This window comes from Carassius carassius, chromosome 41 (assembly GCF_963082965.1).
Source record: "Carassius carassius chromosome 41, fCarCar2.1, whole genome shotgun sequence".
NCBI lineage: Eukaryota > Metazoa > Chordata > Actinopteri > Cypriniformes > Cyprinidae > Carassius > Carassius carassius.
In genome coordinates, this window is record NC_081795.1 from 14,406,908 (window position 1) to 14,431,050 (window position 24,143).

General features: G+C 39.4%; 1 protein-coding gene across 7 annotated transcripts in view; it reads left to right on the plus strand.

Moving 5' to 3' along the window:
* The window catches only part of LOC132122821 (protein turtle homolog B-like), a 61,933-nt gene that overhangs the window by 10,279 nt on the left and 27,511 nt on the right, over positions 1-24,143 (plus strand). For all 7 annotated transcript variants that reach the window (XR_009426437.1, XM_059533254.1, XM_059533256.1 and 4 more), the window contains exons 2-4: positions 7,821-8,018; positions 14,509-14,655; positions 21,414-21,565. Coding sequence is in view for 6 of the 7 variants with exons in the window: in XM_059533254.1 (XP_059389237.1) it covers positions 7,821-8,018; positions 14,509-14,655; positions 21,414-21,565 (497 nt within the window). In the remaining variant the exon portion in view is untranslated. The remainder of the gene's footprint in view (positions 1-7,820; positions 8,019-14,508; positions 14,656-21,413; positions 21,566-24,143) is intronic.

The following is a 24,143-nucleotide window of genomic DNA, read 5'->3' on the forward strand; positions in this document are numbered from 1 at the left end:
TCTCAGCCGGCGCCGCAAACAACGGCAAACACCCGCCCCGTGGCGCCACCTAGAGTTCTCTTCAGCCAGTTTAGTCAGCCGACAGCCCTCGGAGGAGGAGCCCATGCAGTTGGGTCGTCTACGGCTTACACCACGGCAGAAGCAGGAGCGTCTGTTGTCGGGGGCGTGTCTATACTGCGGCAAGGGAGGCCACTTCGCCCTTCAGTGCCCATTAAAGGGCCAGGGTCCACCAGTGAGGCGGAGCGTCCTGGTGGGCACGGTTCTCAGCTCAAGCTCTCCTGCAACACGCACTCAGCTGCCGTTCCAACTCTCCTTCCAGAGTCATTCACACACTGGACTCGCCCTTGTGGACTCAGGGGCTGAGGGGAACTTCCTTGATGCTGCCTCTGCTCAACGTTGGAAGATCCCGCTTGTTCCTTTGGCTAGCCCCGTTTCAGCATGGTCATTAGCTGGCCGTCCCCTTACCACCATCACCCACGTCACTCCCAAGATAGACCTCCATATTGCTGGCAGTCATCATGAGCGGATTGAACTGTTTATTATTGATTCCCCTAAGGCTCCTTTAGTTCTGGGACACCCATGGTTGCACAAGCACAATCCCCACATTGATTGGGTCTATAATTCTGTTTTAGCCTGGAGTCAGTCTTGTCACGTGTCATGTTTGGGTGCTGCTTTTTGTCCTGTCTCTGTGTCTTGTGTTCCTCAGGAGGATCCCTCTGACCTGACTGGTGTTCCGGCGGAGTACCATGATCTTCGGGCGGTCTTCAGTAGGGCCCGGGCCACCTCGCTACCTCCGCATCGCCCCTACGACTGTGCCATTGATCTCCTCCCGGGCTCTTCTCCGCCTAAGGGTCGTTTATATTCCCTTTCAGGTCCAGAGAGAGAGGCCATGGACAAGTACATACGTGAGTCACTTCAGGCTGGGCTCATCCGCCATTCCTCCTCTCCCGCTGGTGCAGGGTTTTTCTTTGTTCAGAAGAAGGACGGCTCCCTGCGCCCTTGTATTGATTACAGAGGTTTGAATGACATTACTATCAAGAACAGGTACCCCCTACCTTTAATGTCTTCTGCTTTTGAATTGTTACAGGGAGCTCGGGTCTTCACCAAGTTAGACCTGCGCAACGCCTACCACTTGGTGCGCATTCGGGAAGGGGATGAGTGGAAGACGGCATTTAACACCCCTTCGGGACACTACGAGTACTTGGTTCTTCCGTTTGGTCTGACCAATGCTCCAGCCGTTTTCCAGGGACTCGTCAACAGCGTGTTGGGTGACATGATTAATCAATTTGTCTTTGTGTATTTGGATGATATTTTGATTTTTTCTTCTTCTCTCCAATTACACACCCAGCATGTCAGACGGGTTCTCCAGCGGTTACTAGAGAACCAGTTGTTTGTCAAGGCGGAGAAGTGCGAATTCCACGCTGAGTCTGTTACGTTCCTTGGCCATATTATTTCTACGGAGGGGATCAAGCCTGATCCCGCTAAGATTGAAGCTGTTGCCCAGTGGCCGGTCCCTGACTCCCGGAAGGCTCTGCAGCGTTTCCTGGGTTTTGCCAACTTCTACCGGCGTTACATCCGGAATTTTGGTCAGATCGCTGCACCGCTGACAGCCTTAACCTCCACTAAGGTGTCTTTCAGGTGGAACCGGGAAGCGCAGGTAGCCTTTGACATTTTAAAGTCCCGTTTTGTCTCTGCACCTATTCTGATGGTTCCAGATCCGGAGGCCCAGTTCATTGTCGAGGTTGATGCTTCTGACGTTGGGGTTGGCGCAGTTCTATCTCAGCGTTCCCTCCATGATGGGAAGGTTCATCCTTGTGCATTCTTCTCTCGTCGTCTCAGCCCTGCAGAACGTAACTATGACATCGGCAACAGAGAGCTGCTGGCGGTACGATTGGCCTTGGGTGAGTGGCGTCATTGGTTGGAGGGGTCAGCGCAGCCCTTCTTGGTCTGGACGGATCACAAGAACCTTGAATACATCCGTTCGGCCAAGAGGCTGAGCTCGCGTCAGGCCCGCTGGGCGCTCTTCTTTGCCAGATTCAATTTCACCCTCTCGTACCAGCCGGGATCAAAGAACACCAAGCCTGATGCCCTCTCTCGCCTGTTCGGTGCTCCGGGGGGGGAGTTTGCGGCCGAGGCCATCCTTCCTGAGGGGGTGGTGGTCGGGGCTCTTTCGTGGGGTATCGAGCAGCGAGTTGAGGAGGCCGGTCGAGGGGTGCAGGTGCCGGGAGAGTGTCCGGCGGGCAGGTTGCTGGTGCCGGCTGCGCTGCGCTCTGAGGTCCTTGAGTGGGGTCACTCATCCAGGTTAGTCTGCCATCCAGGTATTCGGAGAACGTTGTCTGCCATCCGACAGCGTTTTTGGTGGCCTACTATGGCCGCAGATGTTAGACAGTTTGTGTTGGCCTGCCCCACATGTGCCCAAAGTAAGCCTGTCAATCGCCCTCCTGATGGTCTACTGCATCCTCTCCCTATCCCTTCCCGTCCTTGGTCACACATTGCCCTTGATTTCGTCTCTGGGCTTCCTCCGTCGAAGGGAAACACTGTAATTCTCACGGTGGTGGATCGCTTTTCCAAAGCGGTTCATTTTATTCCCCTGCCCAAGCTACCCTCCGCCCGGGAGACCGCCCAACTGGTGGTGGATCACGTCTTCCGTCTCCACGGGTTACCGGTGGATGTGGTTTCTGATAGGGGTCCCCAGTTCGTCTCCCGGTTCTGGAGGGAATTTTGTAGACAGATTGGGGCCTCTGCTAGTCTGTCATCTGGTTTTCATCCTCAGACCAATGGGCAGTGTGAGCGGGCCAACCAGGACCTAGGAAGAATGCTCCGCTGTCTAGCATCCAACAATCCGAGTTCCTGGTGTCAGCAGCTCTCCTGGGCAGAATACGCCCACAACACCCTTCCTGCGGCGCGTCAGGTATGTCCCCTTTTGAGTGTGCTCTTGGTTATAATCCACCTCTGTTCCCATCACAGGAACCCGACGCAGCGGTTCCATCCGCCCTGGCTTTCGTCCAGCGCTGCCGTCGCACCTGGGAGAGAGTCAGGAGGATTTTGGTCCAAGCCTCTGACAGAACCAAGGCTGCAGCTGATCGTCGCCGGTCCTCTCCTCCTACCTATGTGTGTGGTCAACGGGTTTGGCTCTCTACCAAGGATCTGCCTCTCCGGGCGCCTTCTCGTAAGCTGGCACCCAGATTCATTGGGCCTTTCCGCATCACCAAGGTGGTTAGTCCGGTGGCGATCAGGCTCAAGCTCCCTCCTACTCTTGGTCGGGTTCACCCGGTGTTTCATGTTTCCAGGGTCAAGCCTGTGTTCTCTTCCCCCCTTAATCCTGCTTGCAATCGCCCCACCCCCCCACCCCCTCGTCTTGTGGATGGATCTCCTACCTATACGGTTAAGAGATTACTCGATGAGCGGCGCCGCGGCAGGGGGTTTCAGTATCTTGTGGACTGGGAGGGGTATGGTCCAGAGGAGAGGTGTTGGGTGCCGTCCCGGGACATTCTGGACCGTTCGTTGATTGAGGACTTCCGGCGGCATCGAGGTAGGCCCCTTCCTAGAGCGCCAGGTGACGCTCCTGGGAGGGGGGGTACTGTCGGGTCTCGGGGCTAATCACCTGTCTTTTTGGTGTGGGTGTGTGTGTTGGGATGGTGACAGCTCACCACGTCTGCCTGTTTGTGTTTTCCCCGCCTCCCTTGTTCCCCGTTGTTAACCATAATTGCTCGCCACCTGTTCTCTATGTCCTTCTAATTTTTTCCCCTTTATTATTCCCTGTGTTTCTCTGTCTATTGTCAGACTGTTGTTATTCGTTCCAATAGCTCCGATCATCTAGCAGTTCTTTGTACTCACCCTGTCGTGTCTTGTCCTCAGGCTCCAGTGTGTTTGGCTTATTTCTCTGCTCTAGTTCTTACAAGGCCAGAGCTCCTAGTAGCTTCAGCTGTTCATCCCGTCACTACGAGTGAATCCTGTGAAACGTGACTCATCTGCTGTTCATCCTGTCACTACGAGTGAATCCTGTGAAACGTGACTCATCTGCTGTTCATCCTGTCACTGCGAGTGAAACCTGTGGAGCGTGACTCTTCTCTGTCTCCGCTTTGTGAATAAAGCCTTGAGTTTACCCGCACCTGAATCCAGCCTGCTTTCTCCTGACAACGTCATGTGTGGGGTTCCTTAGTTTTTCAACACAAATAACATAATAATCATAAAGACAGAATCCATAGTTAAATCTAATTATTGTTGTGGGAAGTCATGCATGGTTGTGGATGCAAAAGTCTATTAATATAGAAGAGGACACTCTACACTTTTCGTTCCATTTATTTCCATTTAGGAAACGCAAGTTCATGCGAATTTAGCTGCATTCCAAAGTTTGTTTGGTGAGCTCTGACCTGTGAATTCTGTGAACCTGTGAATCAAGATGGATTCGTTGCATTATGTGGCCTCTTAACTGAATATAAAGAAAGTAACGTGTAAATCTGCAGGATAACAACATTATAAATTGGAGCAGATTAAATGTTTCAGATATTTTATGTTTTTTTTTGGATATTTCTTCGATTTTGCATTATACATTAAATTATAGTTTTAAAAGATGCACAGAGTCAAGTAACTTTTATTTTTCTAGCACATTATACAATGCAGATTGTGTCAAAGTGGCTCCACAGAGATAAGAGTGTGACGCCAGATAACAAAGTGTCTGTAAAAATTGTGTGCTCAAAATCCATAGTGTGACCATGGCATATTGTTGTTAGAAGTATAGATACTGTAGACAAACTATGGTTTATTTTTAAATTAGTATCAAATTAGAATCATGCACTGCAGAGCTTGGACATTTGTGAGTTATGGTGATTTACGGTTGAATGTGCTTTTTGAATGAGCATAACTCTGTAATATTACTGGTAACTGCTCTTACACGTCAAATACAATATATCACCATTGTTATTGGTCTCTGTCCCTTCATTTTTCATTTTATAGGCCCTCACTCCTCTACTAGTTCTATCATATCAGGTGCTGGTGCCACCATATGCAGAATATAACATATGTAAGTCTGAAGCCCTGAAGTGAGGTTATAAGGAGGAAGTGGGTTAGATAAATATTTATAAATTACGAGAACTAACAATAAAGTACAGAAAAAGTATTCCAATCCTGATTCAAAGGGTCAGAGTGCGACTAAAATTACAAGTGGATCTCAGTAGGAAAAAATAAACTGTAGAAATAAGTATGTAGCAGCTATTAAAATAAGCCATCTAAATATAGCTGTATTGCTTGTTAGCAGAATAAGTGGAGTGTTAATTATGTGAGATTTTTTTTTGTTGCAACATTTTTAATACAGTATATACTGTATGCTTCCAACCATGCAGAAGTGTTAAAAGATGACAATTAGCCCATTCTATCCAGGCTAAACGTGAGGCTCCCTGACCCACATTCACGGCTTGCTGAAAAGCTCTTTGTGAACCTGCTCTGTACTGGTCATGTGCAGATTGTAGTGAGTTTATGCTTATGCATGCACCCTGTTGGTCTCTCATTAAAGTTAAGCTGCTCTCTTTTTCAGGTACTTTGCAATCTTCTGCACTTACAATAGTAGAGCGGATTTCAAAGCCCAGGCCCGTGACTGGAGGGTCCAAGCTTTACTTTAGGAAAGGAGTAATTTGGTTAAATCTGCACTGTTTCTGACCAAAAAACTTTAGCTAAATCTAAATCGGTAAAGTGGATTAACACTTCCACTGGATAAAACTGATAAAACTGGTAAACAAAATCACAGTTGCATATGAGTTTGGTTAAAAGTTGAGAGACGGTTGTTACTTTTTTGAAACTTACTGAAAGTTAATGATTTCCATAATGTGAGTTGCATTTTTCTATCAGAAGTGCGGATCGAAGCTCCATACTAAAATATTTCTGCCAGTGTTTCCTGCACTGAAGTTATTTAATTGAATCTACTGAATCAATGCTTTTACATATTCAATATTACAGTCTGACAGTGTGATGAGAGAGAAAGACTGGACAATGTGACAATACAAAGTAATTAAAACAGACACAAATCAAAAAAAGTGTTTGAATTGGCGTGTATTGTTTAATGTTTCGCTCAATTTGGTATTGTAAACAGCTCATCATATGCGTTTATTTTGGGAGAAACTGAAGTTTGGGGGAAAAGGAGTCTTATACTCAGCAAAGTGACATTTATTTGATCAAAAATATAGAAAAAAGTATATATATATATTTTTATATATTTATGAGTTTGAATTTTCAGCATCATTACTGTCTTCATGTCACATGATCCTTCAGAAATAATTCTAACATGCTGATTTGCTCCTCAAGAAACATTTCTTATCCTTATCAATGCTGAAAACAACTGAATAGTTTTCTTTTTCTGTAAATGTCTAAACTGTCACTTTTAATCAAATTAATGCATCATTTCTGAATAAAAGTATATATTTCTTTAAAAGTAAACATTTATTTTGTCTAGTTGTTAAGTTGTTAAGTTGTATACTGTCATGTATGTAAGTTATACTTCAGTGTTAAATTGGTCTTACGTGGTAGTTTAATGCTCTGAAAGTAGTATTTTATTAGTGTATAGTAAGCAGGGGAAGACAGAGAGTTACATTTTACTGTTACTGAATGACTTAGTTTTCCACACAGTGTCTCCTGGTGGAGAATGCACCGTCAGCAGGTCCTTTGATCCCGGAGGTGATTTTCCCCTTCATTGAGGTGCTGAAGCCATGCTAACTCTGATAGAGGAGAGAGTGCTCAGTGGCTGTGGTGGAGCTAGCTGAAGAAAATCCATTCCTCCAATATATTTTTTTTTGCTGAGGCAGGTACAATGACTTTTAGCGTTCTGATAGGTCATCCACAGGCATGTGACATTCTTGTGCATTGATTGCTAAAACTCTGGCCCCTCTATTGTCAAAGCCATCCAAGTGTGAATTAGCTGAGATCAGTGAGGTGCGTGAAGAAGCCTCTTGTCATCTCATTATCTGCTTGGCTGTTCCTTTTAAGTAATAATTACCTGAGAACTTTCACAAGTCCAGTATTTGGGAAAATATCCAAGTCTTAACAACAAATGTTTGTTTAATAGGACAATGAGCTTTTTGACACCTCACTTATTTGGCAAACATGCACTTAAATCTGCAATTTTTGGTGCTATGGTGTGGCACATGTGTTAGAGCTGTAGTGCTTCTGAGGATGCAGATTCAAGTCTGGCCTGCTAAAGTTTCTGATCCCACTCCCTATTTTTTCCTTGTTTTTAATTAGTAAAAAGTATTTAAATTAGTATATATATATATATATATATATATATATATATATATATATATATATATATATCTCAAAGGAGCACCAGGACAAGACCACAGGAAACAGATGATTCTTCTGCACAATCTGACTTTGCTGCAGCCTGAAATTGAACTACTGGTTTCGTCTGGTCAGAGGAGAACTGGCCCCCCAACTGAGCCTGGTTTCTCTCAAGGTTTTTTTCTCCATTCTGTCACCGATGGAGTTTCGGTTCCTTGTCGCTGTCGCCTCTGGCTTGCTTAGTTGGGGACACTTCATCTACAGCGATATCGTTGACTTGATTGCAAATAAATGCACAGACACTATTTAATTGAACAGAGATGACATAACTGAATTCAATAATGAACTGCCTTTAACTATCATCTTTTCATTATTGACACTGTTTTCCTAATGAATGTTGTTCAGTTGCTTTGACGCAATGTATTTTGTTTAAAGCGCTATATAAATAAAGGTGACTTTGACTTTGACTTTGACTATATATATATATATATATATATAATTTAACTTTATTTTTTTACACTGTGCTGAATATGTGTGTTTTTTGTGTCCAGGTGCCCACGGAGTGAGAGAGGAGCCCCAGTTTGTGACGGCCCGTGCAGGAGAGAGTGTTGTTTTGGGATGTGACGTGAGCCACCCCCTAAACGGCCAGCAGACTCCCTATGTGGTGGAGTGGTTTAAATTCGGTGTGCCTATTCCCTTCTTCATCAACTTCCGTTTCTATCCTCCTCATGTGGACCCTGAGTACGCCGGTAAGCACCAGCATCTTTGTAATGTCCACAGTTTCAATACCTATTAATTATTGTGTACAGTAGACAATTAATTGTATGCCAACTAAGTGTAGAAAGTACATACTGCTCTTCCGATAGTAAATTACAGTCTGAGACAATGTTGTTCTTGTTTACTAAAAATATTAAAAATAATTTTCGGTAACTGAAATAAAAATGAAATAAAAAAAGGAAATGAAAATTCAGGAAAATCCTAAAGTTGAAATAAAAAGCCTGAAATAAAAAAAAAACAAATAAAATGATATTACTAGCATTCCATCTTAAATTGAAAAAAGAAGATGAATTTCAGAGTATCTTTCAGGTTATTTACAGTTTGAAATTAGATTTTAAATTAAGGTTTTTCAGACTTTTGAATCCCTTATTAACCAAGAATTCAAACATGAATGTACATCATAGCATCAAAACCATGATAAACCAGCCTGAACCAGGATAGAAATTCACAGCAGGCTTTGTAGCAGGAATAGTATGTGAATTTGGACTGAGCTAGGGCTTTAGGTTGGGTTTGATTAAATTTATCTGCTCATGACAGATTTACAGAAAGCTGTTAAACTGTAAGCAAACCATTAAAAGTTCCAGACACACCATCAGTCTTCCTTTTGAATTCAGAAGTGTTGCACTTGATATAATGTGCTCATTTTGAGTGAGACTGAGCGAAAGCACAGTTTTTCTATGTTTACTACTTAATGCGAAAGCGAGCCCTTTGTCCGACGCAGAGAAAAAGAGAGTGTGAGCAGTCCTTGACATGGATTGGGAAAAGCTTTAGTAATGGCTGCCTGCTAGCATGGCACTCATTCTCATTTGAGGTGAATTACAGAACCTTAATTACCGCAGATCTGGTGGCCATCTGGGTGAAAAATCACCTATTGTCAGCACTTCTCAAAGCACACACACTCCACGACACAGGATGCACAGCTGCATGACTAGGGTGACCAGATTTCTCAAGGTTCAAAGGGGGATGGGGGTGGGTTTTATATATATATATATATATATATATACATACTATCAATAAATTTAGGTGCAAGGAGAACTGATTGCAGAACTGGGATTGTGCAGTTGCACGGGGTGAGAGAGCTGTTCTGTTCTGTTGTGTCATTCAGCATGATTCCACCTGTCCCGCCTTCACTTACTACTTACAACAAGTTCATCGATAACGAATTGAGATTGGATGGTAATTTTGTTCTACAACAAGCTTAGTTACCTATGATTAGTCCGTTCTCGTGTGACAGAACAGTACTAGTACTTACTCTGATCACTCAGTCGTAAAGAAATTTTTAAATAAAGGACAAAACATGATTTTTTCAAAATAAGTCGGAACAATAGAGTTGAAATATGGGACTGTCCTGACTCCTGGGAAAACAGGACGTCTGGTCACCCTATGCATGACATTCTTCTCTGTGATTGTTGAGATAATTTGATAATTTGACTGCTATGTCTCACCTTATTCAATTGGAAACTTCTTTTGCTTTCTACATCGAGAGAGCTCTGTTCGAAAACCTATTTAGCTGCAGTGCTGTCTGTGGCCTAAATAGACTGCTACATTCTAAGGGAGCATTCTAACTTCACTGGAATCATTAGTTTAATGATTCGGAACACAGTTTATGGACAGAGACTCAACTCACAACAAGCTAACAATATATACTCTAAAATACATTACAAATGCAAATATAAGTAGTCACTATGTTAAACTTATATTTATATTATATAAACATATAAACAATTTTGAAAAAATTTATTTTATTGTTTTCATAAAAAAAAAATATATATACACGTATATTATAATAAAATAAAACTTTTTGATATGAAAAATAATATATATACACATTATAAATTATATACAACTTTTATTTTGCTTGGCATATTTAACATTTAAGAATTGAATGATACATAGCAAACATAAATGTTGGGTAGAGTAGTCAGTACAGGTAAACTTTGCGCACACACACACACACACACACACACACACACACACACACGGACACACGGACACACACACACACACACACACACGGACACATTTCATAATATTTAATATTCATAACATTTTATTAGAATAATTTTCATATTTTCAGATATTGAGTTTTTGAACACTTTGAAAAATGTAAATATTTAAAATTCATAGCTAACACAAATATTAGGTAAAATAGTAATTAAGTTTCCATATTTAAAATATAAATTATAAATATATTATAAATATAAACATGATGCCTTTAAATGTTGTTTAGTTAGGCAGCTCATTATTGAGAACAGAGCTACTATGGTGGCTTATCAGAAGTGGGGTTTTAATTGAACGGTTCCCTCTCTGAATGAGAGGTCGACGCTCAAGAGGAGGTCAGGAAAGAACTGACTTGTAAATCACATCTTTATACTGCAATTTGTCATCAGTTCTCTTCAACCATAAAATAAATAATTTATTTTACTAAGAAAGGGGAAGGTGGAAGTGAATTATCATTCCAGTATTTGGTTGTGGCCTCATTGCATTTTAAATTACATATGAGACCTAATGTATAGTTCCAGGCTTCCATCGGTGTGACTGTAAATCATTGTCTCATGTGGGTACTATAGCGTCACCATGGCAGCTCATTTCATATTGTTCTTTTAAGCCACAAGGCTTTAGTCTCACAGTTTGGCTGGACCCGCGCACAATTACCATTGAACTCCAAAAGGCTATTACTATAACTCACAATGCAATTTTCTGCTGCAGAAACTCCCAAACTCTCTCCCTGTTGCCAGAGCTCTGGGTCTGATTCCTCGACCAATTTAGTGTATTAGAGTCCTCATTGTCTTGCAGACGGACAATCTATGCGGCAATCATTGCAGCAGTTTAGATGTGATTCACACAGGCTCTCCTAAAGTGATTCTTAGCTAGAGGCAGATTGTATTCATTCAGGACGGGCCTGTTTATGTGCCCCTAAAACGCAGTGCACAAATCTATCCGCAGTCATTGCTGACGAGAGGCCTGCAGGAGGATTTTGGTAATTAAGCGCCTAACAAGTTTGTTTAATGAATGGCCCTGTGTGCAGTGTTTAGAACATGATCTTCTTAAACCTCTGCTGGTATGAAGCTCATATGTACAGTAAATACAGTACTGTAATTATTCATTTTTAAAAGAATTGTGTTCTAAAATGTATTCTTGTGAATTTTCAGCGTCATTACTCTAGAGTGTCACATGATCCTTCAGAAATCATTCTAATATGCTGGTTTGCAGCTCAAGAAACATTTCTTCTTATTATCAGTGTTGAAAACTGTTGTGCTGCTTCATATTATTGTGGAAATGTTTAATATAATGCTAAATAAAAGTACTACATATTTATTACATATACATGTTATTGTTTATGATTCAAGATTTTAACCCTAACCCTATAACTTTGCATAACATATTGTGTGTGTGTGTGTGTGTATATATATATATATATATATATATATATATATATATATATATATATATATATATTGTATATAATTTTTTTTAATATAACATTTATTTTTCTAATTAATATTAACAAATAGTGGACAAATTTGACATAATCATTAAACTTGGCATATTTAATGTTAATTGATAATGTTTTTATTCAGAAATATGTTTAACTGATTAGTTTTTATTTTATTTTATCACCTTAATGTATTTTGTGATTTTTGTCTTATATTAAACTTCAATGTTTGATATAGTTTTTTTTTGTTAAATTTTTATCTCATTTACTTTGTTCTCATGATGAAGATATCCTTGCTTCTGTTTATATGAATTGCAAGAAACACTTTTCCGGTTTAGTATTAATAAACAGGAAAATTTATATTTGGATACATGTGCTAAGTACTAAAACACACACACAAAAAAGTGGTGGTTAAAATGGCTAAAATTGTGTTATCATAGGCATAAACTCTTTGTTTGGGGTTCCCAAAGCTCCGTATCCTAATGAAGATCCATTTGGGAGGAAGTCTCTGAATGTTGCATGAACAACTGTCAAATCCGACTAGTCTAACTACTGATTAGTTATTAGTTACATATTAAAACATGGTAAAATACAATGACACAGGACTACATTTAAGCCTGCAGTGGGAAAGATAATGCAGTCCTGTTAGCAGTGGGCTCAGTGTTGTTAGCAGTGTTGCTAAGCCTCTCAGTACAGAATGTGTAACACTCAGATATGAGCTGTGATACTTTGCTCTTTTCTATTTCAAGTAAAGCACACATTTGTGACCCTGCCTGTGAAAACCCAGTTAAAGTCATTTTTTTGTGATTTACTGTTTTCTAAATAAAATCATCCTTCATAAAGATGTAGAAAATTCTGTGAAAGTATATCCTTCATATCTTTAATATTGATTGAGTATGGCCATGTCAAAGATTGATATATATATATATATATATATCATATACTGTATATATCATATATAACATTCATAGAGTTACTATTGTAACATTTCAGTATTTTTTTTTCTCTTTATATGCTGGAGTGATTAACTGTAATCATAATGTCAATACTGGGACTTAATTCATGGAGATAACAACTAATAATAATCTCTAAAAACCAATATTACACAAGACAACTAGTTAAAACATACATGTCCTGTTTCAGCAGAGCGCAGTATGCAGTGACAGCAGAGGAAGAATAGTTTTAAACGAGGCAGATTAGACCCTGAAATTCATCTAGCTTGTTTGTTATCGTCAGTGCATTTGTCACATTGTCATTAACTGGTGCCGCTGTCTGTAATGTCAGTTTTTTTGGATGCAACATTCTTTACATTAGTACAATGTGTGACACATTGCAGTGAGCCTTTTTCATGCAACACAAGAATGAATTTCAGTGTTAAATGTTTTTAAAACCATTTTTACTTAAATTGTCACTTCTAACTGAATGTGATAGTTTATGCAAGAATGGTATTATGTACAATTCACACTGAAATTCTCTTCATGGTTTAATAAATGAGGTGTTTTGTGGTTTAATTTAAAGTCTTTGTGTCTTACCTATATACAATATGTCAATTAGCACTGCATCATTCACAAATGTTATTTATTTATTGTGTTTATTGTCTTAACGTTTCAGTTCATGTTGCTTTTTATTCAGCTAAGCTGCAGATATAGCCTGGCACGTCTTAAGTTCTTTGCGCACTAGATCACTTCTCTTTCAGTGCGGAAACTTATTTTTCTCATTTTCATAAAATAAAATGCTATATTATTTAACTTTTTCTCTCCATCAGCTAATGAATGATGATTCTGGAAGAAAATGTGCCCGATGTCTGTTTGCTATAGCAACAAACGCTACTTTCCTGCATCTGATTATCAGATAAACTTTTGTTAATGCTGTGGTTATTTTAACAGTTTCCTTCATACATTCAGTTCAACGTCATTGTTAAAACACATGTATTATTCAGTGGAGCTGTGCGTATGCTGTAGACGCTTACATTTTTGCTCCGTCCATGCAATAAATTTGCAACCTTCGATTGCTCAGGTAATGTCATCGCATGACAAGAGCCATTGAAAAACTACAGAAAAGTAAAACTACTTCACTGTAGCATTACTGGCCACGAATAGGCTACTAAGGAGAGATCACACATCAGCTGCTCAAAAAAGTGTTAGTGAGACGAACGGAGCCCAAGCTGAATCCTGTGACAGTCATAGGCGGTAAACAGTGGAGCGCGTGAAGGAGAGTTCAAGGTCTCCATTAATTCCTGCTGGAAGTAATTTAATCTGTTTATTTTTTGAAAGCATTGAATCGCTATAGAAATCACGATTCATGCGATTCTTAGCGTTTTAAATCAATTACTGTCCGAAATCGGTGATACACGATTCAAAAATCCATGATTCAGGATCAATGCATTGTATCATCAGGATTGTAATCAGTGCATCGAGAAAATAAGTGAATCGTTACACCCCTAAATGACACTAATTCAAGTGCCCCCAAAAAGGCTGATTGTCCATGTAAGACAAATGCAGGAGAGGACAGGATAATGTGGAGACTCACAATGGGGAAAGGGCTCAACACTAAACACGGAATTGCTTGGCAGTTTAGCAATGAACAGGGTATGGATCTGTCTCTGCATGTTTAAGAGATGATAAGTCGACTTAAAAAGCACACTCTGCTCTCTAATTTTGACCTCTTATTTCACTTAGTTGCTAATTTTACATTTCTAATTTTATCTAATATGGTTTATTTCATTTCAGCTTTATTCCAATCATTAAAAAAGTTTTAATAATTGGTTTACGTTGACAATAATAACCCTGTTCTGTATGCAAAAAAAAAGGTTCTTGCACAAATACTGTCTTTTTGTCAGATTCACAGACACATGCACACATAAATTAGTTCATACTATCTTTCTAATGTTTATGAATACATGTCATTTTAAATGAGATATGAGATTTGTGTGAATGCATGCTTAGTGAACACGAGCCTGACTTTCACTGCAGTGTGTCTATTGTAGCAGTCCCACTCATCTCTCCTCTGTTCCTGTACACTTTCAGGTAGAGCCAGTCTGCATGGCAAAGCGTCTCTGCAGATCGACCATGTGCGCTCGGAAGACCAGGGCTGGTACGAGTGCAGGGTCCTCATGCTGGAACAACAATACGACACCTTTCACAACGGCAGCTGGGTTCACCTCACAGTCAATGGTGAGACCCTCGCCACTCTCACCACACTAGTACTGTGAAAGACACACACACACCTATTTCTGCTTGATATTCCTTTCTAATATCAGCAGTAAATCAGAGCTGTGAGAAATGGAGGAGGATGTGACTGTCTCTTACCACTCATGACTGGCTGCTGCTGTGACTAATATGTGTGGTAGATCCAACAAGAAAACAGCCTTAATGCTCATGCCACAGAAATGAGCAATGAAAACCCTTGTGGTCTAGAGTCGGCTGTCATTTTTTCCATCAGAAATCCTCATTGCCATCTCCCTTGTTTGAGCCAATATTGTGTTCTTGTCATACAGAGGACAGTTATGGGCAATAAAGAGATTTTTGGTTAATCATTAACTCCATGTCTGTAATCTTTAAAGACTTCCATATGTTAGTTAACTCCTAAATGTTTAGTAAAAGGAAAATGAATACAAAATACCGATACTGCTCATTCTGCACTACACAGATGTTTGTCCATTTTTATCAAAATCTCTCCAATCCCACCTGAAACAGACTAGCAAGTAAACCCAAATCCAAAGACCTGCTCTGAGATCTGAATGCCCTTATGTCTCATAAACGGAGTAATATTTCACCAGGCAGCAGAGCCCTCATCATTTCCATTACACTAATGGAGATGTCTTCCATGGTGCCAAACTACAGAGACAAATTTGGGGTAGCTCAAGGCTTTGGTCATGTCATGTTCCTCCCTCTCATTCCATATGAACATCACATTTTGCCTGATCTATTATTTATGGGCATGACTCACCGCCGCTGGAAATATATCGTCACCTCCAGTGTTTGCATTTTATTAGATGATGAATTTAATACGATCCATTAAAGACAATATGTAAACTATCATGATTCACAGCTCAGTAATCATTGCCTGCGGGTCAATATCCAAAAGGCCCTCGGTCGGATATTAATTAATAGTATCGTAAAGCAACTGTAGGTTTAAATCAAGTGCTGAAGAAGCAGATTAATTCCAAGACTGGAGCCATTTGTATTTGGCTGCACTGCATTCTGATTATCACTGTACATCACTTAACGTATGAGCTGCAGTGGCAGAGGAATTAAAGACAATTATGGACGCCATTAAGGAACCAGTGTCTCTTCTCATGTTGGCGAAAAATCGTTAGAGTATGCTGTGTTGGTACGTTGGTGATAAGCAACTCTGTTGGTCCTTTATAGTGTCCATTTATTGAATCACATCCCCAAGTGAGATATGTGTCCATTCAGTGAATAGCAGCAGAGAGGAAATGATGAAAGTGTGCAGTCAAAGATCATGGTCGTCCTGGATGAAGTTGCACAGGAGGGATTGAGTTATTCAGTTAAACCTTTCCACAGACCCCCAGCCCACTTTTGCACTGCTTAGCAAGAAATATTTCTACCAGCACAACCAGATGTTTCCTTTGGTACAGTTTGAAGTAAAAATGGAAAAGAAGTTAGGAAGCTGTTTTCACCTGTTACATAGTGTTTCACTTCCAATCCTGTACAAGTCAGATATATGGAAATGAGTGCACGTTTGCTGCAGTGACGTTTCCTCTGCGTTCAGTTATGTTGATTATTCATTGTGAAATGAAGCAGCACCTGATATTGATTTGGCTGCTGTCAGACGTTGAGGTGTCATCCACAGGAATGGTATAATTAGAACACTGCTGTCTGCTCTGCGTAAGCACAGGCTTTTTGTATATTTAACATATGCTTGTGAGGTGAGACTCATGCATATTCCAAACTTCAAACAATGACACCAGCGAGGGTAACAGTCTGCTGCACCTTGCGTCCATGTTAAATGTCCACAGCCATTCCCTTGCAGAAACCACTGTGACTTATTTGGAAAGTGCACGGTAGCCGTTTCTCCATTTCAGAGCTGCGGCGGGAGAGCGAGTGAGCGAAAGGCACGAGTTGAAGGGTGTATTATTGCATGTGGGGTGCGTGTTTGTGTATGTGTGTGTTTTTGGCCCAGGGTAAATGAGTTCAGTGTCTGCCTCGTCTTTTTTCAGCCGGAGAAATGTCACCTGTGCAGCTGCGGCGGTTTGCGCTTGTGTGAACATCTGCGAGGGTTTATTTCACAGCATCCTATTTCCTCTTTACTGCTGCAGTGGCCATTCATGCCCTCCCTCATTTGCATTCACGGTCAGTTCAGAGGTTCACTCAGTCACGTCCGCTCACACGCACACACACTCCTGGCCCTTAGGTGCTTTCCGAAATGTCAGTATCAGTGATTATGGTGTGTAGATGGTGTGTGGTTTTTTTATATGTCGTCAGGACGTTTTACAATAAAGTGCATATAATAGCTAAAGGGCTCATGGTCGGATTTGCAAGCAATGCAGCTTTGAATCTAAACGACATACTGCCTGCTTGAAATTCACCACATTTGCTTTGATTGCGGATGTGTGAGTGACCTGCAGTCATGGCAGTCTTTGAAAAAGGTTTAGTAGGATTTGGATTTGGTGTGGAGTTTTTATATCATATACCCGTTTTATGACTTTTAATAAGCATGCATTGTCATGGCTTTAAAGATGATCCTCTAAGGAATAGTCAATTGGCTGACTTGGTCAGTTTATAATCAAATGCTTTATGTGCATTTATTATCTGGATACTTGAAAGTCTTGCTGTTGGAAATAATAAGTAAATAACTAAAAAAATCTGTTTTATAATCTCCAACCTTTTGCTTGCTCTTATTGTTTGATATTCCTTTTCCACCAAAATGGTCCATCCCCCATTTTCACCGACTGAATAACAATGTTACACTTTGTATGCCAAAATAACTGGTCAAAACTTGTAAAGGTATATTTTGTTTAGTTATCAATTCACTCATATTAAATGTGTATAGGCTAAGTCTAACAAAAATATAAGTTAAGGTGTTTTTCATATTTAAATAATTTTTTTGTTAAAATGCAAGATTTATCTCTCATTTGAAAATGTATTAATTAATTTATGTACATTTTTGAATGTTAAATTAAGATATTTTATGAATAAAGTCAAAAGTCAAAGATGGGTGTAATTAGTACTTTGGGACAAAATAAGCCCACGTAATGATTTATTCACAAATTATTAAGAAATATTGATTTTAAAGAAGTAAAACAGTAATATATTTATTCAGTAACAGGAAAGTATATATCAAATAAAACAAAATAAAATAAAAGTGTTAGCGCTGATCACCTGTACCAATACAGTATGGAAAGCACAACAATTTTACTGTGGCAACATAATAAAGGGGAAATGCCTCTATGATTTTTGGACAGGTGCAGTAGTTTTCTCTCTCTCTCTCTCTTTGTTGTAATTTTCTCATCTAAATATAGTTGTAAATTAATGTAGTAAGTAAGATAAGATAAAAGTAAGTAAGTTAAGTGTTCCACAGTGAGTTCCACAATGGTTCCACAGTGAGTAATGGTAAAAAAAGTTAATTTATTAAAATAATTTGCTCTACAAAACAATTTATTCTTTATTTATTTATAAATGAATGTAAAATGAATCCTAAAACATTTAATGTTTCCAGTTCACATGCTTAATTCTTCGGCAGTCTATCTTTCAGGAAGGCTAGTGGTTTTACCTTGAGATTAGCTTTGTGCGCAAGTCAATAAAACTGATAGAAAATGATAAAGTACTATTTGTTCATACACAAAAAACAATACATGAAATCTCTGATTTCCCGAAACACCAAAGTTTTTGGGAGTCTTCATGTGAGAAAACTGAATTGTATTTTAATTGCATTTTCAATTGTGTTATCTTGTTGTGGGTCACACTTTATTTTAAGGTCCAATTCTCGATATTAACAAGCTATCAACTAAAACTTTTGCCTCAACAGACTCTGAATTTGCTGCTTATTAAATAGTAATGTAATTGTTAAGTTTAGGTACTGGTAGGATTAGGGATGTAGAATATGATCATGCAGAATGTATGCTTATATAAGTACTAATAAACAGCCAAAATGTTAATAATAGGCATGCTATTAATAGTGAGAATTGTTCCCTTTACTAAAGTGTGATTGAGTTTTGTTTTGTTCATTTTAGCTTTGTTTAGCTTTTTGTTTTTCACTGCCTAGTTTTGGTTTTTGAAATATTGTTTTGTTTTGCACATTCCAGCTTATGAAGTAGCTTTGTGCAGTCAAATTTTGTTTTGCACAATATGGTTTTGTTTTGCACAGTTTTGTTTTGTACATTCTGTTTTTGTTTGAAACAGTCAGATTTTGTTTTTGGAATATCATTTTGTTTTGCACCATGATGTTTTGGCTCAATCGATTTAGTTTTGTTATGAGCAGCCTAGCTTTGTTTTATATCAGTCACTGTCCATCACTATTCAGTGTATATCACTATGCACCATTCAATGGACAGATTCTAGTTGCATCCCAGATATGAACACTGTGTAAGCTTATCTTAAAAGTTTTGTAAGAATCACTGGTGTTCATTGGTATTCAGACTGCCCCACTTGTCCAAAAGCGTCTTTGTTGGGGCAGGTGCTGTCTGGCCTCACAAGGGCAGAAAGTCTGACAGCCCTGGCTTCCTTTAGCTGAGATATTAGCATCCTCTTGTGTATGGATCTTATGTGGTCAGTGGTTGTTCTTCCTGCCCGTGTGTACCCAGCAGGTGTCAGCTGGGCAGATGTACCCATTCGGAGAACAGTAATGGCACTGTGGAGACGCTCAGGTCATCACACAGCCCTCCTTCATCAGTGCGGTCATCACACTCGTCTCTCTGAGAACATCCTGCCCATCCCCACAGATCATTAGCTTCTGATACTAAACACCAATCCAAACCACATGCAATGAATATCAGTGGGGTACAAAGTTATTAGTCCCCATTGAATTTCATTATATGGACATTTATTTTTCCGTTTATTTGTAATTTTGCAGAAGAAAGAATGTCAGGTTTTGAAATCACATGAGGATCAATTATTTGGTTGTTTTCTGTAATTTGGTACCTTGAACTTTACTGTAGTATGTTTTTAATAAGTAATTTTAGTCTTATTTACCAGTAAAAATATCTAAACACTGTTAATAATGAGAAATGTTCTTTGCTGGAGGTAACAGCAATGAGAAACTGTATATCTACATCAGTGTCCATGTGTTTGTGGTTTTCTAGATAGATCTGTGTTTCAGAGTGTGATGTGTTCATTGAAGATTTTTGAAAAAAAGTTATTTTACAAAAACAAATTAGTTAAAAAAACTTTTATCCAAAGCAACTTACAGAGCATTCAGGCTATCAATTTTTACCTATCATGTGTTCCCGGGGAATCGAACCCCCAACCTTGCGCTTCATAGCACAATGCTCTACCAATTGAGCTACAGGAACACTTTTTCTTGCTAGAAGTTAAAGTTTGCTGTGAATCACAGAGAAAAGTTGAGGTGCTGAGCATCTATTCACTGAGCTCTGTCCAGACCATCTGTTCACGTGGAAAGACCTTCAGACAGTTGCCTTCTGAAATATGTCTCCTGGTTGTCATTCGCAGTGTGAGCCTAAGATTTCCCAAAAACACATGGTGAGATGAGTCCAGAAACTAGGGCAGGTGTGTGATGGAGTTTGTTTGTCCCTTAAAGTACCTTCAAGTGTTTATCAAAAAGTATTCATAAGAGAGAAACGGAGATGGAAAGGGTGAAAATTAAGAAAAAAAAATCAACTTTTAGTCAATATCTGGGATATGGAAAACAACACAGTGACAGAATAGACTTGGTGGGTTGCCTTAACAACTACTATAGATTTTTTTTAGGATTCGCTCACATAAGACGCATTCAAAAACATATAGAACATGTTGGAATGGAAGAGAAAGTTTAGAATTTTTAGAATTTCGATTCGTTATAACTCAAATAATGTAAGATATGAAATATGAGACTATAGTGTAGGTGCTTTAAAGGCAATGCATATAAACATGACTTTCCAGAAAAGGTTTTTACTGTGAAAATGTATTTAATTAGCACTGCCTCTAAAAATATCAAAACTAAAAAGAGATGCATGAAAAAAAATCTAATGAATTAGTCAACCTCATCAGCAGACTAGTCTGTGATTGGATTAGCTGAGTATTGTGACCCATCCTTAGGGAATATATATTTTTAGAGATTTGATGCTGATATCAGCAAGATGTTTTGGGCTATAAATTCTTCTCCCTTGTGTTTAGCCTGCAACAGATTGCAGTGAGAATGCAAAAGCTCATGGTAGGCACAGATGGACAGATGTTCAGAGGCATTAATTGCTTGCTTTGTTTGTTTTTCACCAACCAGGTGTTTGTGCTGTTGAAAGCAAAACTGCTATAGGCTAATGATGACCCACATGCAGAGGAAGTTAGGATTTCACTGCTGAAAGTGTGCAATGCCTATTTCTACAGACTTGTATTATGACTTGATAGATAGGTACACATAAGAATGATTATGCATAATTATGCTGAAATGGAATGATTATCATTCACAAAGTTCTACACAATCAGTGTTATCAGATGTGATTTTTGGTGGCAAAACTATGACTTTCATTATAAAAGAGGCCTGACTCACATCATAAAGACTTGACGTTGGGTGACTAAACAACCACTTAGCAATCACGTAGAATACCTTGCAACTGCATCATGTGTAAAAATGTTAAAAAAGGTGTGCAGATTGCGTTGACATGTTGCATGGATGTTCTGGATGAATGTGACACTACAGAGATACTGGTAGTTCTTGTCTTCTGTTTCTGCAGCTGCTGCCGTCTCACACGCTCACCATAGGAATTAAATATAAAAGAATCTGGACTCAATTTGTCCTGTCTTTGTTTCTGTCCCAGCGCCCCCTACGTTCACGGATACGCCACCGCAGTACGTGGAGGCGAGGGAGGGGGGCAGCATTACTCTGACCTGCACTGCCTTCGGAAACCCCAAGCCAGTGGTCACCTGGCTGAGAGACGGGGATCAGCTGACCAACAGCAAGAAATACACGGTAACTGTGTTGTGGTTAAATATTTTTTTTCTTAATCAGTGTTTTTGACTTGTTTTTCCATTAAAAATATCTGAGAACAAGATAAATTTACTCTAGCGAACTACATACATGTTAAGACTAGTATTCCCAAAATAAACTACTGTTCATAAGTTTAGGGGTCAGTAAGATTTTTTTATTTTCATTAATTAATGCTTTTATTTAGCAAGTATGCATTACATTTTATAAAAGTGACAAGAATGTTAAATTTCTTTTTAAAATGAAAATAACTTTCTATTCATCAGAGAATCCTGAAAAACAGGATTTTTACATTTTCCACAAAAATAATAAGCAGCACAATGTTTCTGGGATACAAAAAAGGTAACTGCAACTTTATATATCACAATCTATGCATTTTTTTTTCTTTCTCAGAACTGCAGGATATAAACTCCAGATTAAAAATTGCGAGAAAAAGTTATTATATTTATAATTACCTGTTTTATTTTTATTCTTTGAATTAATTAAGAGATATAAAGTATAAAGTAGTTTGTGAGAAAAAAGTTAGAATTGTGAGATTATTCTTTTTTTTATTATCTGAAATAAAAAAACCTAGGTAGACCTAGAGTTCCTTATTACCTAGGTAGAAATGGGCTTTCATAGTTTTCAGCACTGATCATATTTTGAGCATGTAATCTGCATATTAGAATAATTTCTGAAGGATCATGTGACACTGAAGACTGGAATAATGACTGCTCATAATTCAGCTTTGAAATACAGGAATACATTGTAATAAATTGCATTTTAAAATTTATTCAAATAGAAAACAGCTACTTTTAATTGTAATAATAGATATATTCACAATATAACTGTGTGCCTAGGTGAGCATAAGAAATTAAATGTAAAATATTTAAAATTGTTAAAAATGCACACACCAAGCAAATAAAATTAGATGAAACTTAATTATATGAATTCTATTCTATTCTATTCTATAATTAGGTAAACTGAGCTTGTTTTAAAAATGTTTACTGGATAATAAGTCAAAACTAAATGTGTATTGCACTTTGGTTTTGGTTAACTGCTGTGCTGCCTTGATTAAGTAGAAAAATTGACAATGTCATTTTTGGCTCCAAAAATAGCCAGTATGAATTTAGCCTAGCCATGAATTTGATCCGCAGTGAATTGTAAGGTCTAATTTTTTTGGGGGAAATGGAAGCATGAATCATCACTAGCTATTTGTAAGAAAAGGCTCTGTCAGTCAGGGCCCGCGTCAGGGGTCTGACAGTTGAAGAGCACACGCCTGCAGTGGGAATGGAGAAAAAACCTGACAAGCGTGTTTCCACCTTACACTGCATGCAGGCTGCGAGGGAGGAGGCGGCGAGGATTTGACAGAACAGGCAGTCAGTCTGGCTCCAGTAGGCATTGCCTCTCAGCACATCAGAGGAGCCATCCCTGAGGAAACAGACAAATAAAAGACAAGAGAGACAGTGTAGCGGCTTCTGTCTTATATCTGAATGTTCACTTTCATCTGTTTTAGACTAGCCATCTGGACCGCCTTTGTTAGCCACATTTGTCTTGTTCCGCATTTCCAAATGTGTTTTGGTCACAGCTAGCATTTACACAAGGCGAGTTTGAGTGCCATTTGCCGTATTCTGCCTGCCACTCTTGCTCACTGGAGATTGATGAACAGGAAGTGATGGCTGGCTGCTGTTTTTCTTTCATGACCGCTCTTAGCAAGGTTACTCTTCAGCCCTGTGTCTGCTCTTATCCTTCTTCATTCCACGGCATTGCAGTGTATTCCCTAAAAGGTCACGTTTGTGATGTCTTGGAGATGGTGTAGAGCCTGTCAAATTCCATATAAAAGTGTTTGCATGTCTTTCACATGTGCTTGCATTATATAACAAAATAGCAAACACACTGGTATTTATTAAACTATATTATATTATAAACTTTTTAAGTAAAATATTCAAAATTATTATTTAATTATGAATTAAACTGATTATTTGTGAAATTATTTAAAATATGAATCTAAAAAATATATATGTTCCCTTTCAGTCGGTCACTCTCGACGCAACGACAGTGACCAACGAAAATGGGATATCCCTTCGATAGACCAATCTTCTTTGAGTGTAAAGTAAAAGAGCCAATGCACATTGGCATGCAATTATTGCATCCAGCTGCCGCTGATCACAGCGTGAGTATAAGAAGGCAGCAGGTGCAATGCATACCAGCTTTTCACTTTGGAGCCGAGCGTTAGTATCATTCTGCTCAACCGTGTCTGCTGTGAACCACGAGTTCAGCACGCTCTCGGAAGCTTCGTGTGTTGGCGAGATGGCGCTTCAGCGGTGGTCGTTCCTGTGTCGAGTGGGTTGCGCACTTCAGGCTGCGCTACCCCCTGTCGTATTGCAAGTGGCCAATTCTCCTGTGCGCCTCAGCACTAAAAAAGCATTTCCTAAAGAGCAAATTTCTCTAAAAGGGCTTCACGGGTGCGTCTTTGTAAAGACGATGGATTGTCCTTATAAGGATGCCATTTCACCTGTGCGTTTCTGGGTGCGGTTGTTACCTGGCAACGGGTGATGGTCACGATTGCTGCCTCACGTGTCTG